At 37.3% G+C, this 16,447-nt stretch overlaps 1 protein-coding gene across 1 annotated transcript in view; it reads right to left on the reverse strand.

Annotated features, from left to right (window-relative positions):
• CFTR (CF transmembrane conductance regulator) overlaps positions 1–16,447 on the reverse strand; it is a 200,316-nt gene that overhangs the window by 46,446 nt on the left and 137,423 nt on the right. Inside the window, exons 21-22 of the mRNA XM_059932516.1 lie at positions 16,029–16,256; positions 13,192–13,292 (exon numbers count right to left, since the gene is read on the reverse strand). Coding sequence (XP_059788499.1) covers positions 13,192–13,292; positions 16,029–16,256 — 329 coding nt within the window. The remainder of the gene's footprint in view (positions 1–13,191; positions 13,293–16,028; positions 16,257–16,447) is intronic.

Here is a 16,447-nt window from a genome sequence, read left to right on the forward strand (position 1 = left end):
AGAACTCTAATGAAAAACTGATGAACTCATAAAAGTGCTAACAAAAGATCAAGATGAAAAAAAAAAATTAATTACATGGGACTGAGTGAACTGATGAGGATGAGTATAATTTTTGTGACTTTCTGTCTGAATTAAAAAAAAAAAAAAAATCCCACAAGGACTCAGAGGCAAAGAATATACAAATCAATTTTCACTGCAAAGTAAAGGAGCTGTTACAGTGGAGGATTACTGGACTGAATGTCAATATTATGACATAGTATGAGTGTGTTTCATGTTTGGTAATTGCAATCATTGTTGCTTTTGTTGTGGTCATCCATGTACAATGCTTGGTGTCAGTCTATTTATCTCTTGTAAAAATAAAATGCAGTGTGTGTGTGTGAAAAAATAAAAATAAAAACTAAGAAAGCCAAAAAAAAAAAAAAAGAAAAATATTTTTGAAAAATTAATGTGTTTGTCATAGCTGAACAAAATGTCAAATGTTTGAATCAGAGAATAAAAACATTTTTAAAACAGCAAAAAAAAAAAAAAAAAAAGTAATTGTTGATTCTGGCTTTACCCAGTCAAGAATTTAACCTTCTCCTTTACAATGTTAATTTCTTATCATCGTATTTATAGTTAAGGTTTAGATTATTAGAAATGATTCTTTTTGCAAAAAAAATGGTGGGAAGAAATGCTTTTGGGCATTTGTCTCTATTATTTCTATTTTTCATTATCAAAAGGTGAAATGGGAAGAATTCTTCACCTTTAGTATGAAATGACTGGTAGATGAATCAGAGAAGTTTAGATATTGATCCTTAACTGAACATTAAAAGTTCCATCTTAGCAAATCTAATAGCGTTGCCTGTTTTCACATGCACTGATCAAGCCTGCTGTTTATAAAGAGCTTTCTTCTATCTAGTAATTGTGTGCTTCAATTTCCTTCACCTTGAAAATACCTTCGAATTATCTTCAATAATTATTTGAAATTCAAAAAGGGAATCTTTTTAAGCCAAGCCCACTGTAAATGGAAGTGAAAAGTATCCAAAGCCCACATCCATCATAAATAACTCTAGAGGAAATGAAAGGCATATTATAACTAGTCCTCTGACATAGTATTTTAAATTCCAAATTATGGGTGATTTTCAGAGTTTGTTAAATCCTGATTCAGTTATTTTTTATTAATTTTGAATTAAAGTAAACTGTTGACATTTCTGCATGTCAATGCTGTGAAGAATTCTAAATTAGTCTTTGTTAGGTGCTTTAGTATGTCAAGAAAGGTATAACAAAAATCCCTCATATTTTCATACTTCCAAGCAATCAAAAAACATGTAAATACTGCTATCTAAACTACTCAAAATTATATGTGGTGTTATTAGAAAATGACATTCAAAACTACTATTTTGGTAGCACTAAAATGTAGTGGATAAGCTTTCTGTGTAAGGATTTGTGTTTGAGTACAGCAAATTACATTCTCCATTAGCAAGGGTGAATCCAGAACTTCTCTGTTTGCTTGTTTGTTTTTTTGTTTGTTTTTTGAATGCAGAACTTCTAATGCCAGCTATGATAGATGGAAAGTACCTATCAAATTTAGAAAACAATTTTCAACTCGTCACCTTTCATATAGTCTAATTGCATAAAATGACCCCAGACAGGCTATTATAGTTACCCAGAGCATGGTCAAATATCCCTGACCAAGAACTAGTTCACCTTAACAATGGGCACTCATCCACAGCACATGAACATTCACTCAACTCAATGGGTTAGAATATTTTCTGATGGGAAGAAAAGGTGGCTAGTGCAGACACCTGCATTATGGTCAGTTTCTCAGCCACTGAAATGCCATTACTGAATAGATGATGTGGCCAGATAATGTTATGAATTGCTAACTAATTCCTTGTGCCTCGCGGGCTCTCCAATTTGCGCATTCTAGTTTCACTGCCTCTCAAGGAGAACCAGAGCACAGAAAATCATTTCTGGTCTTGCAAGTTGCAAAAAATTGCCTTTGTAGTCAGAGACTGACAGTTTGAAAATTTTGAGGCACATGAATATTGCCTTTTAAGCTTCAAAAACCAAACCCTGAAGGACACAAAGCACAGTGTTTATGTAAAAAACAGTAGTCATGGATGAAATTCTGATGGATGAGAAATAGCCTCTCTCCTCACTGCACAATCCAACTCATGAATGGGCTGAGACACCAGTTCCTCTTAAAAGAAGCAGTGCCTTGCAACTGAACTCTGGTTCTCTCCTCAAGTAGATTTGAGGGATTTTAGAACATAGGAAGCCTATGCCTCATTTCTAAGGTGGAGTCAGGAATGAGGAGGGCCTTAGAGAAGCTTCCAGTGCCCGGCATGGCACAGGAGCAATAGAGTGGACACGGATGCTTGGCATGTCTAGACATAGATAACATGACATAGCTTCAGATTTTCTTGTATTTCCAGAATGGTGCTGAAGGGAAGCCAAAGAATCCCAACGCTTTGATCCCTCAGGGTCTTCCCTTCCTCAGAGACAGGGAAGAAGCTGAGAGAGAGAGAGAGCTCACTTAGGGAGAGCTCATAATCAGGACCAGAAGGACAAAGACCCAATATACCTGGACTGTACACCTCTAGGTCAGAGGCAGTCTCAGAGACAGCAAGCACAACAAGGGACAACCTAGGGCCAGACGCCCCCTCCCTCAGTGTCTTGGTATCCTGTAAACTCCACTCACAATTTATTATGGATTCACTTCTAGGAAGATCTCTGTATTTGCTGAGGTTGTTTCTTCCACTCGGCGGAAGGCATGTTCAAATAGAAAATAAATTTGACTATAGCACAAGTAGTCATATTTCTCATACACTTGATTTCACAGCCAAAGATTCATACCTGAAATCAGGGATGGATCCAGGTTTGGTGGAACCTGAAACTTAAGTAATTTAGGGGACTCTTCTTAAGAAAAAGAATATATATACAATGAAATCCTAGCCATAAAAAGGATGAAATATTGCCATTTGCAGCAATATTGATGGATCTAGAGAATATCATACTAAGTGAAGCAAGTGAGACAGAGAAAGATAAATATATGATATCACTTATATGTGAAATCTAAAAAATAATACTAATGAATCTATCTACAAAACAGAAACAGACTCACAGATACAGAAAACAAATTTATGGTTACTAAGGGGGAATAAATTAGGAGCATGGGATTAACAGATGCACACTACTATAAATAAAATAGATAAGCAACAAGGATTTACAGGGAACAATATTCAAAAAGAGGGAAGAAAGAAAAAGAATTAAAATTCTGCATAGAAAATTAAGTATAGGGCCTTCAAAGGGTTCCATGCAAGTGAGAGAACATGAAGCTTACATCCCATGAGCTTCAGTTAAATCCACTGTGGCTATTACAGTAAACTTATTCAAGCATTGTTTGTTGTATCTTCCCCATCTAGTGTTTACCATCATGCAGTCCCTTAATAAATCTTTGTTCGTAATGAATTAATGCATTGTTCTACCTCATATGCAGAAAGCAGTTTCTGAGCAGGGAGAATGACAGTGCTGTGGGGACCTTAGCAGGAAATCCAGGCTGCGGTTGCAGCCTCGGCCTCTCAGCCTGAAAATATACATTGCTATTTGGATTAGAAGGAAGTTGCAACATACCAAACTATTTTTAGTCTCATATTTTTGTCTTCATTGAGCTTTTTAAACTAACTTAATCCTGTCTCTAATTTGGAATGTCTAAACATTTTCAGGTGATACGTAAAAACTGCTACGCCATTGTCCAGCTATGTAGATGGAGCTGGATGGAAATTCAGATTTGGCAATTTTCAGAGTTCTGTAGACGGAGTCAGGCAAACTCCTTAACCTTAAGCTGCTGCTTCTGTGCATAGAAAAGTGTTTCCCGAAGAGGAATGAGGGGGAGGCTCTGTCTAGCCCACTGACAGCAAAGTCTCAACGTGGCCATTACCAGCTTAGGTGGGAGAATGTGTCTTAGATTTTAAGAAGTAAATGATGAAGCCAAAATGAGACTCAGGCACTGAAACATCAAACCTTTCCTCACATGAAGAGGAAAACTTGATATACTTTGCACAGACTTCTATAAAATTGGAGTTCAACTAAAATGAAGTGGGATTTTTGCTTGAGTAGCATCTGCTTTAAATTTTTGGCTTGATTATTCAAATTTATTATGCTCAAAAAATTCTCCTGAGTCAATCTTTAAAACTGAATCTCATTATCTTTATGATAGCATCTAAATCAGGGGTCCCCAACCCCCAGTCTGCGGACCTCTACAGTTCTGCGGCCCCTCTACAGAACAGGGCCACACAACAGGAGGTGAGTGGTGGGCCAGTGAGCAAAGCTTCATCTGACGCTCCCCATCGCTCACAGTACCGCCTGAACCAACCCCCCCAACCCCCCGTCTGTGGAAAAATTGTTTTCCACGAAACCGGTCCCTGGTGTCAAAAAGGTTGGGGACCGCTGGCCTAAATTACTAATCTAGGCATCAGGAGAACAGAGTCTTTTGGGAAAAGACAGCTCCACAGCCTCATCTCAACTTTATAACAGATATATTTAGTGAAAAAGAAAATGATTCCTGATTTTCCTTTCCACCTTTTGTTAACAAAGAGGGAAGAAAAGGCTTAAAGATCTATTCTAGGGGAAGTCAGGAAGCCAGACTCCTCTCCCTCACAAAATATTGCTCTTTTTCCTTTCATCCTTTTGGCTATTTGGAAACCAGTACATCAAAATTGTGCATTAACACCTAAACTACATGCTGTAATACCCCAAAAGCCATGATGACAGAAAATATATTTCATAAGCCTGAGATCTGGCTGGCAACACTGTAAAGAGTTTTCACAACTGGTTGTTATAGGAAGATTATAAGAAGTAAATGTGAAGAGAATCATCTAGAAGAGTGACATGTGAAAAACCACACATTTTGCAAGAGAAATTTTCAAAACGTGAAGTACGTGAAAGGGAGGATTAAAGTGTTTTAAATCATAGATTCTTCCTGGTAGGCCCAAACTAAATGCTTTTCAGAATCAACTAACTAGAGACCTGAGGCCCAAGACCATGTTAGAGTCATTGTCATAACCTTTAAGCCATGCATATAGACTTAAGAGATAATGGTTATCATGGAAACAGACTCTGCCCAAAACATATTCTTGAAACTCTGGTCTATCGTTCTGCACCTATTACTTACGCTCCTAGAGCTCTTAAAAAGTCAATCAGAACTGTATGGTTATAAATCATTAACAGCATAAATGAGTTACTTATAGTATACTATAAATTCTAACCCTTTGGAAATTATTATAGCTTGCTATTTAACTTGTGGCAAATCACATGGCAAGTCAATGTCACTTTTTCTGACTGCAAGAAGTGAGAAAGAGAAAGAAAACACATTACAACGAATGACAAAAGACATATCCTAAATAAACGTAGAGGTATCAAATATGTTGTGCCTATTTCAATAAGTAAGAGCTTCAATAATCAAGGTACTAAGTGCCAATAGGCAAAGAAAGACTCTCAAATTTACCTGTCTGAAAAGGTCTGATATCACTTATTGAATCTACTACTCAAACTTGAACTCTTTCTGGTGTTACGTTTTTTAAAAGCACATGATAGGCCATCAGTAAGTGCTTGGTGAATGCAATTGGGTCTATGTGGTATCCATTAAACATACTTCAAAGGAAATCTCAAGAAGAGAAGATTTACTAAAAAACAAAATCCAGAACAACAAATCAAAATATTTTCCCAAGGTTTTGATTTTCTCTAAGCATCTTAATTTTGAGATAGTGCAACTTCCCCAAGTTCTCTATCATTAAGCACCATCCTTTATATGTCATATACAGAATTATATGTGTCATTGGCTGATATACAGGACAAAAATAATTTGCTGATGGTCTATCAGTTCCAAAGTAAATTCTATCCCATAGACCAGAGGTCAGCAAAACTATGGCCCAATGGCCAGATCCAGCCACATCCATTTGTTTACATTAGCTTTGCCCTACAAAGGCTGAGTTGAATAATTGTCATAGAGACCACATAGCTCACAAGGCTTAAAAAAGGACTATCTAACCCTTTATAGACAAAGTTTTCTGACTCCGTGCCATGACTCACAGAAAACTGGAGTGAAAATGAATCTTAGAGACCATCTAATCCAGTGATTCTCAAGTCTAGATTTACCGGAATCACCTGGAACACTTTTTAAAAGACAGACATCATGCCTGGTCACCTTGCCCCCAACCAAGAGAACTGCTTTAACTAATCTTAGAGGACCCTAAGTAATCTCTATCTTTATAAAGTTTCCACATGCGCTGTCAGGTTGAGAACCTCTGTTCTAATCCACTCCTTCTTGGTACAAATGAAAAATTCTAAACCCAGGAAGTTAAAGTGACAGGCACAAAGCTCAACAAATTTTCCAAACTTTTCCACACTCCCGCAATCCCTTCAGGTTCTCATAAGCCTCTCCTACTAATTCAAGACCCAAGAACATCTTAATGGTGCTTTCTTTGTCTTTGTTGGTTCTAGTAACACACTGGTTCAGAGTTCTTTATCAGCTCTGACAACTGCAGTGGTGAATGACCTAATCATTGGACATGAGCATTCGGGGACAGTGGCAGATACGTGTGATTCCTGAGAGCACCTGGAATTGTGCCTGCATACATGCCAATCAAGACTTGAAATCTTTCATAGGTTCAGAAGAGAATGTCAGAGCTAACAGAAGCTTACAAAATTTCTAACCAAACTGTTTCATTTACAAAAGAGAAAAGTGAAGCCCTCAAGTGGGTTATGACTTGCCTAAGGCCACACAACTTCTTGGTGGTAGGGCCAGAGTGGAACACAGAATAGAAAGTCACTTTGCAGGATGGAAATAGAAAGGCTAGGTGGAAAGAAGTCTTGGGACAGAGGTCATAAGTGGAAACTACACCACAAAGACTCATGAGAACAGAAAAACAAAGAAAGGTGTTATCAAGAGGACATTAAAAGGAGGTTAAAAAAAAATAGGAGGAGTGAATCCTCCCCTCAGATTCTCATGGCAGAAACTACTGTCAATGCAATAGAATTAGGCATCAGGAGCACTGAAGAAAAGGCAGGTTCCCCACTTCTCCTCCCATCAGGTTTCTTGTTGGTCATTGTACAATCAGTCACTTGATCTTTACTGGAACCCAAAATAAACACGGTCAATAAAAGGACAAAGGAGAAACAGAGGGAGTTTCTATTGACAGAAAACTCTTCTCAGATTACATCAATCTTGCAAGAACTTTCTGGAAACTCATTAACTGGAATCTAACTGTGAACCGTACAGAGGCACAGTCTTCCCTGCTCATCCCGGCGGCTCCCATACTCCTGTGTTATTAGGAACACACTCTATAACAGGGATGGCTTATCTGCTGCTGCAATTGGTGAATTAAGGCAGTGGATACTATTCATATGCTCAGATCTTTTAGCTCTGCCCACTAGGGTGTAGACAGCCCTGAAAACAGATGAATTGTCAACTGCCTCATTCAAACAGTGAGACTATGAGTGTGGGCAATTCACTAGTCACCAAATGGCTTGATAAGCACTAAGTCTGAAACATCACCTCATCACCTTTCATCCTTTCTACCTCTTATTTATTTATTTAATTTTCACTCATTCATGGAGGCAAAAATCTAGGTATGCACAGCCTATTTAAGATATATAATGTTTAAGTAGCTAACAGTAGGAGACAGAGAAGCTTTATGGTACTAAAAATGGCAGGCATCTTGTGAATCCAAATAAAATAAATAAGCATACAGCTTTGTTAATTAAGAACACAAAAATTTTAAGATAATAGCTCTAGCAATAACACCTATAATCCATATAGTACGTGAGGAATGGAGCTAAAAAGAATTAACACTTCTCTTTTCATCCTATCTACAGAATAGTATGAGATACACAATTGAAATGAATAGAGACATACATGCTATTCATGTTAAAATGAAGAGTGAATTAGAAATAATAGTTTTTAAAACACTGTGATATCAATTGAAATAATTGGAAATCCCTTAACATGGAGGTTTCTAGTGGGAATTATTAAGTTGGACTCTGATAATTTTACTATTTTACAAATTTCTGGGGTTATTCACAACCTATTACACTATGCAGTTCATAAGGTGACAATGTTCAGATGATTTTTTTCCCAAACTGCTATATAAAACTAGACAAACTAGCAGGTAGAAGTTTCGTTCACTTTTAATGGTCTCTTGATACTGCAAGCATATTTTGAGGAGATTCCAAACAAGAACTATGCCCTAAAATGTCAAGTCTACTGGAAGACATTCTATCACTGTGTTTTATAAACACTGGGAGGTGTCAAGTTAGTAGTTGGATATATATTTAGAGGGCAGGGGAGTGGTCTAAATTAGAGATATGAATGTGCAATGCATTGAGAGATGATTTCTGAAGCATGGAGTTAGATAACAGTTAGAGAAAGTGTAGATAGAGGAGGGCTGGAATACAACTGATGTTTAGAGCTCTGCAAGAAGATGAGAGGCCAGCAAAGAGAACTAAGGAGGAACCAGAGAGGCAGCGGAAAACGAGGTGGGAGTAGCATCACCCTATTGAGAGAAGAAAGGATCACAAGAAGGATGGTCCATGGCATAAGTAACTGCTGAGAGGTTGAGAGAAACAAAGATGCTGGCTCCGGAAAGATGTTGGTCATGAGTGCTGGGGATGATGGAAATGAAATGAAGCAGGTTATGTAAAGAAAGGGGGGCGGGGAGGAATGGAGTCAGGCACTCTTTTAAGAATTTTTGCTGAAAACTGGTCAAAGAAATGGAGTGCTAGCTGGAGATCAAGGGATGGCAGTTTTTTTTTTTAAATATATATATCTTTATTGGAGTATAAATGCTTTACAGTGTTGTGTTAGTTTCTGCTGTACAATAAACTGAATCAGCTATATGTGTACCTGTATCCCCATATCCCCTCCCTCTTGAGCCTCCCTCCCACCCTCCTTATCCCACCCCTCTAGATCGTCACAAAGCATTAAGCTGATCTCCCTGTGCTATGCAGCAGCTTCCCAGGATGGTAGTTTTATGCTAGGGAGAAAGGTCCCACAAAGAGGGGTTGATCGCATATCACTGGCCTTTATACAGGAGCGAAGACACAGAGGGCACTGGAGCATATGAGTAGTGGTGCAGAAGGGTGGTGGAGAGAAAGGAGGGAATTCTTTCTGGTTGCATGTTTTTTTCTATATAGTATGTAGCAAGGTCATTGGCTGAGAATGCAGGGGGTGGAATTATTGGAGCACCTGAGAAGAGACAAGAAGGTGGGAAAGAACCATCTTAGGGAATAAAATAGAGAATTTATTAGGAAAATGTAATAAAAGGGTTGTTGACCAGTTCTGAGTGCCAACATCTGAGATGTGCAGTCAGTCATAAATGCAAAGATACCTGAGGTTGTGATGAGGAAGTGTTATCCTCCAAATATTACCTCTACCGTTTGAAAGCTAATGAAAGCTAGGCACCTGGGTTAAGCAATGGATGAGCAGTAGAAGAAAAGTCATATTGCCATTTTTATAACTTCATATTTCTGTTGACGGTTGACTCTTTGTTCATGTCTAAACCCAGCCAGATGCGTAAATGAAATATTCTTTCCAAGTCTAAAGACATTTTTTTCTGAGTACCTTTGTACTGAAAAACTAAAAGTGTGTGTCAAACAAAACACCCTGTTTACTGCATTTTAAACTCAGGTCTAAATTCATTTCAGAACTCAGTAAAGTAAAGTGAGTTTTCACTTCAGAGGTCACAAGGACCTTTAGTGTTAACATATATGTAAACATGAAGTTTGAGGGCAGAGCTCTCTCCCCTTCTACTTTCAACATATGCTAGGTGAAAACCAACAGATTACTGGACAACTTTAGCAGTTGCAGGGGTGGAAGCAGCAAGATGGGAATTAATAACTAGATAAAGGCCCAGGAAAGACCAGTTGTGCTGTTTGGCAGGGAAATGAAAACTAACATGATCACTTTGATATTCAAAGAAAAGAAAATGACTTTAAAAAATATGATGAAATGCAAATATTGATACTTTCCATAGACTGTATTAGAACATAATAGTTTTTTGCAAAGATCCTTTTATGCCAGGAGGTGAAACAATGTCAAAGAACAGGTCACAAAGCCCAGGATGACCATGTGAAAAACTAGAGAAATTAAAATGCCTGAAAGAAATTTTAATGGAGATTAGACATGCAAAACAGACACCAAACAAAGAGAGGCTGTAGAGGCTGTTACATAAACCAAGCAAACTAACGTGACAAAGAGAAAGGAATTGTGCATATACGAGCTAAAGAGATGCTTTCAGATAAAGAAAACGAAGTGAAGTGCATGAGGATTTTAATCGTAAAGTCAAAGTTGTAGAAAGTTTGAACAAAGAATTAAATAGATGCCAGCACAATATTTACTTACTATCTTCCTGCTATCTTCCAATAGAAACATTTTAAAGTACATTTACAAGACTCAACCCCAAAAGCATAAGAGCTAAGTGAGGAGATGAATGGCATCACTAAAAAGAGCTGGTCAAACTCACAAAGAAAATGATGTTGAAGGAAAAGAAAAAAAACCCTGCTATAAATCAGGTTAAGGTTAAATTACATTTCAATGAATTACTACAGTGCTTTGGTTAAATAAAATATTAAGTCACATAGACAAGAAGAGGGAATGAAAAGGTTTGGTTTTTCCCTATAGAAGTATTTTTTATAACGATACTTGTTCTGACAGGAACTGATTATACAAATTTCACAGCTGAATGAATGTGTGCATTTTGAGAACATGCCAACTGTCTCAGGGAATAAGAAAAAGAACCTAAGCCAAAAGGGTAATAACAAGTGTTATATAGTCATTCCCAACATGGGTTTCTAGACCGTCCACAAATACAGTACTGGATGTCTGATTTGAATACAGTACTCCAGCTAGACTAATAGAAGTTGATGATGAAGCTATCCAGACCAACTATACCATCTGATGAAAATTATGCATTTGTTTTTTAAATAAAAAGAGGAAAGATGCCTTGATTCCATTTATCTCTCACTCTTGCTGCCATGGGATTTGTGCCCTGGACACAGTGTTACCTCACATACGTTACTGCAGGCTCTGCACTCCAAGGAACCAAAACAAGAGAAATCACAAAACCAAAATATGGTCTTTGTACACACTAATAAATTACATAAATATGTGACAATATTGACCAAGCAAAAAGAGAAGGCAATGATAAACACTTAAGAATGAGAAAGGAGCTACCACCAAAAAAAAAAAAAAAAAAGACTGTGGAAATTTTAAATATGAAAAATATTATGAAAAATGTAATGCTGATAAATTTGAAAACCCAAGATAGGGGAGGATTTCTTAAAAAGATACCAAAAGCACAAAACATAAAGGAAAATATTGAAAAATTTAACTTCATTAAACTTAAAAGTTTCTTTCCATCAAAAGATACTATAAGCCAAGCCACTGACTGGAGGACCATGTTTGAAATGTATACAAGTGACAAGTGATTCAGAATTCATAAACTCCAACAAATGAATTAAGAAAAAAACCAATCTACTTGAAAAATGAGCAATCGAAATGAACAAGCAATTAACAGACAAGGAATCTCAAATGGCCAATAAATATGTATTAAGCTGCCCTATCTCCTCAGCATTCACTTCACACCCATCAGATTTCCAAAATTAAAAAGTCTGACAAGAATAGCTATCATCAGAAAGTCTACAAATAATAAATGCTGGAGAGGTTGTGGAGAAAAGAGAACCCTCTTACACTACTGATGGGAATGTAAATTTGTGCAGCCACTATGGAAAACAGTATGGGGAGGTTCCTTAAAAAAATTAAAAATAGAGCTACCATTTGATCCAGCAATCCCATTCCTGGGCATACGTCTGGAAAAGTTAAAAACTAATTCAAAAAGATACATGTACCCCAATGTTCACAGCAGCACTGTTTACAATAGCCAAGAAATGGAAGCAACCTAAGTGTCCATCAACAGATGAATGGATAAAGAAGATGTGGTACATATATACAATGGAATACTACTCAGCCATAAAAAAGAATGAAATAATGCCATTTGCAGCAACATGGATGGACCTAGAGAATATCATACTAAGTGAGTAAGTCAGAGAAATACAGATGCTATACATTATCACTTATATGTGGAATCTAAAAAGTAATACAAATGAATCTACATACAAAACAGAAACAGACTCACAGACATAGAAAACAAACTTATGGTTACCAAAGGGGAAAGGGAGGGGCGGAGGGATAAATTAGGAGTATAGGATTAGCAGATACAAACTACTATATATAAAATAGATAAGCAATAAGGATTTACTGTATCCACAGGGAACTATATTCAATATCTTGTAATAACCTATAATGGAAAATAATCTGAAAAAATATATATATAACTGAATCACTTCGCTGTACACTTGAAACTAACACAATGTTATAAATCAACTATACTTCAATTAAACCAAAGTCCAACAATATCAAGTGTTGCATGTCATAGCTATGGACCTCTGAGAATTCTTATACTCTCTTTTTTTTTTTTTTTAATAGCTACTTTTTATTTTATTTATTTATTTATTTTTTATTTTTGGCTGTCCTGGCTCTTCGGTTCGTGCGAGGGCTTTCTCCAGTTGCGGCAAGCGGGGGCCACTCTTCATCGCGGTGCGCGGGCCTCTCACCATCGCGGCCCCTCCCGTTGCGGGGCACAGGCTCCAGACGCGCAGGCTCAGCAGTTGTGGCTCACGGGCCCAGCTGCTCCGCGGCATGTGGGATCTTCCCAGACCAGGGCTCGAACCCGTGTCCCCTGCACTAGCAGGCAGACTCTCAACCACTGCGCCACCAGGGAAGCCCTATACTCTCTTGATGGGAGGTTAAACTGGTACAACAGATCTTAGAATAATTTGGCACCATCTAGTAAAGTTGAACATGGGTGAATTCTATGGCCTACCAATACCACTCCTGGATGGCTATCCTAGAAAAATCCTGGGCAAGGAGACTGCAAGAATGTTCACCGTAGCACCAGATCTTGATTGTGGCTATTTATGTGGAGGAAAGAAGAGTTATGGGTTTAATGAGAGATAGACAGTGACCTTCAATTTATCCGCAGTGTTTTATTTCTTAAGCTGGGTCTGGGTATATAGTCATCCCTTATGTTACTACCTATACTTTTTGGTTCATCTGAATTTTTTTTCATAAAATATAAAAAAAATAATACTTACCAAGCTATCCACATCTATGCTAGAGTTTATGGCCCACTGTAGTGTACTCATGATATTCATGGCTAAAGTTAGAATAATCCCAGCTTTTCCCTCTCCTTCACCTATAGGTGGAAAAAAGATATAAACAAACTTTATGCTGTTTCTCTCTTCTGTGAACCACTTTATGTATTCCTAGAAGAGGGCACATATTAAAGTTACATTTTGATTCTGTACCAGTTTTAACCATTTTTCATCTCAGATCCCCACAGCATGTATCACTAGTAATAATATGCCCTGTATATAATAAGTATTCAACCAACATTTTAAATCGAAGAGTGATTGACTATTAGGAAAGAGTTGCCCTTTTTTAAATGCTTCAGATAGTGAAGGGGATGTTGGTGTTGGGTAAATATCACTTTTATCCCTTCTACTATCACTCTGTAAGTAATAATACCTTCAAAGACTACAATGGACAATGGAAAAAAAGTCCTGTGTCTGTCTGAATAAGCTCCTCTACAAAGAAGTCAAAAGTAGGAGAGATATGTGTGTGAGCAGTGTCCAGAAGATGTTTAGATGTGCTTCATGCCTTTGTGAGGCGGACTTTCTCTGCCAATCAGATGCTGTTGGGAAGAAAGAACTTCGAGGTTCATGGGGAAGTCAGAACTCATGGGTCTGCCATTTGGAAAAAGAGAAGACTGCTCTTTATGTTAAAATAAAATTGACTCATTCACCCAGGAAGAACAATACTTAAAAGTCTAATTAGAGTAAATAGTTTTTAAGGGCTAGAGGGGACCACTAATTAAAGTTCATAAATACTCTCTATTCATGGCCCTAAAATTTTTCTAATAAGAATGTTCTTAAATTATTATAAATTTAGGTTATCAAGTCTCAATTGAGAGTCAGTCCTTGCATCTGTAATGCATGATAAAACTGCCATAGGGTTCTAAAATTGGGAGAAATAATTCGTCCCATTATTATGAATTGAAATTTTTGCTTCTACAATTCCTCTAACAGAAGACAAACCATAGACAGCAGGTATGTGCTTTTAATACTAAATCATTTATTCTAAATAGGTGAGATTTATCCAGGGCCCCAATATATTACTCATTCTGAAGAGTAAGATGAGAGTAAGATAAAATTTTTAAAATAATAACAATAATAAGTAATATAAGATTTTCAGGTGCTTACTATGGACCAGGCACTACACTAAGTGTTTTGTACAAATTATCACATTTAATACTCACCACAAACTTATGGGATAGGTACTATTATTATGTTTATTTACACATGAGGAAAATGAGGGCTTTAGAGAAGTTAATTAAAGTGTACAAGTTACCACAGCTGAAGACCAGCAGAGGCAGGGTTGTTATTAGCTGTGTGGCTAACATTCACTCTGGGTGGGCATCTGATTTAATGGATAGGTCCTGAGCTATACTGATTGCGAAATGCTTTGACTATCATGCCTGGTAAATCGGGACTCAATCAGATCCTTAACCATTATGTTATAGCACATGATATATTGGTTTGAATTCACTGTTAACAAATCCTTGTTCACTCAGCCCTCTTGGATCCCATTTCAAATAACTTAATTAAAGGCAAAATTTTTTAAAAATCCTGAACCACAAAAGAAATTTTATTTTGTTTTAAAGTTGCCCCAAATTACTGTACTGCTAAAGATTTAGTTCATTTGCCTGGCCCCTTATATTCTTTCATAGAGTCATTTCCCATCGCCCTAGGCTGAGAGAACAGTGAAGGCGGGGAATCCACTAGTCTCGCGGCACCTATGTAGACAGCAGGTGGACCCTTCAGCCAAAATGAGCCTGTTTTCAGTTCTTGCCCATACTTGGTAACTGGACAGAGGGAAGTCAGCTGTTCATTCAAAGGGCCTGAATGGAGAGGCCATATAAGGTCACTGTAGCACAGCTCTGGGACATCAGGGAAACCAGTCTTCAGAGAAAGAGAAATGAATGAAGTAGCCAGAGGAAGGAATGGGCACGGCCGGCATCCGGTCTCCAGAGACGGGAAGCTCTGAGTCTGACTCTCCACGCCTGTCCCATTTTCCCTGGAGGCTCCGTGTGCCTCCCACCCTGTGCTCCACGAGGTCCTCCTATAATTCTCCAACACGCGCTTCATTTTGTTTGATCCGGATTCTATTCTTAGAACCAAACGACCCCTCAGATTTGGCAGTCACTCTGAATCTCTGTCCACAGTCACATATATAAGATATTTCAACCTTTCTTATAGCTCAGTAATTCACCTTTTTTAATTAGAAGAGCTCACTTGTCTATATAGGTTTTCATTTTACTTACGATGAAATATTTTACGTTTTTCACCCAAAGATCCTAAAACTCAGAACATTTGTATTTGAAAAATATGGCACTTTCACCTAAGTTATTTCACTTCTATGGCAGTTTTTCACCATGCAAAGTTCACATTAGGATGACAAATTGCACCAACTGGTGGTTAAAAGAACAAAACTTACCAGGGAGGGGGATTTTGTGTGTATCTGTATATAAATTTGGATGTTTCTTTTCCCCTATTCAGAGAGTTCTTTAATAAAGAGATCTATTACTTTTGAAGCCAAGATCCTTTATCAAAATGAGAGTCATGAGATGGTTTTTTTCTTTGAATCACAGATTTGTTATCTGACACTCCTTGTATCTCAGTTTTTCAACTGCATACATCTCTAATTCAAAGAAATCATTCATTCAACAATAAACAAATTATTTGATCAATAAACTCTCAAAAAATTGATTTAAAGATATCTAAAATTTTTAACCTATAAGAATGTAGCATTTTGTTGGTTGGCAAAGCTTTAAATTAAATGCTTAGCTAAATAGTTAAGGAGTTCACAGTACCTGTTGTTAAAATGGAAATGAAGGTAACAGCAATGAAGAAGAGGACAAAAATCATTTCTACTCTCATTTGGAACCAGCGCAGTGCTGATAGATACAAGAACCAGTTGGCAGTATGTAAATTCAGAGCTTTGTGGAACAAAGTTTCAAAGTAAGGCTGCCGTCCAAAGGCACGAAGTGTCCATAGTCCCTTTAAGCTCGTAACAAGATGAGTGAAAATTGGACTTCTGCCTGTGAAATATTACATAGGAAACAATGCAAGTCATGTAAACACATAATGCAAATTCTTACTTTAAAAAGAGTGGCTTAAAGAATAACCAAACAACAAATGTCATTGGTTAAAAAGGCTTTTCATTTTGGTGCCGTACTTTGAATAGATGCAATCTGTTATTTTTTTAATGAGTTACCCTCTTTTTTACTTG

The sequence above is a fragment of the Balaenoptera ricei genome, chromosome 9 (assembly GCF_028023285.1).
Source record: "Balaenoptera ricei isolate mBalRic1 chromosome 9, mBalRic1.hap2, whole genome shotgun sequence".
In the NCBI taxonomy this organism is placed as follows: Eukaryota; Metazoa; Chordata; class Mammalia; order Artiodactyla; family Balaenopteridae; genus Balaenoptera; species Balaenoptera ricei.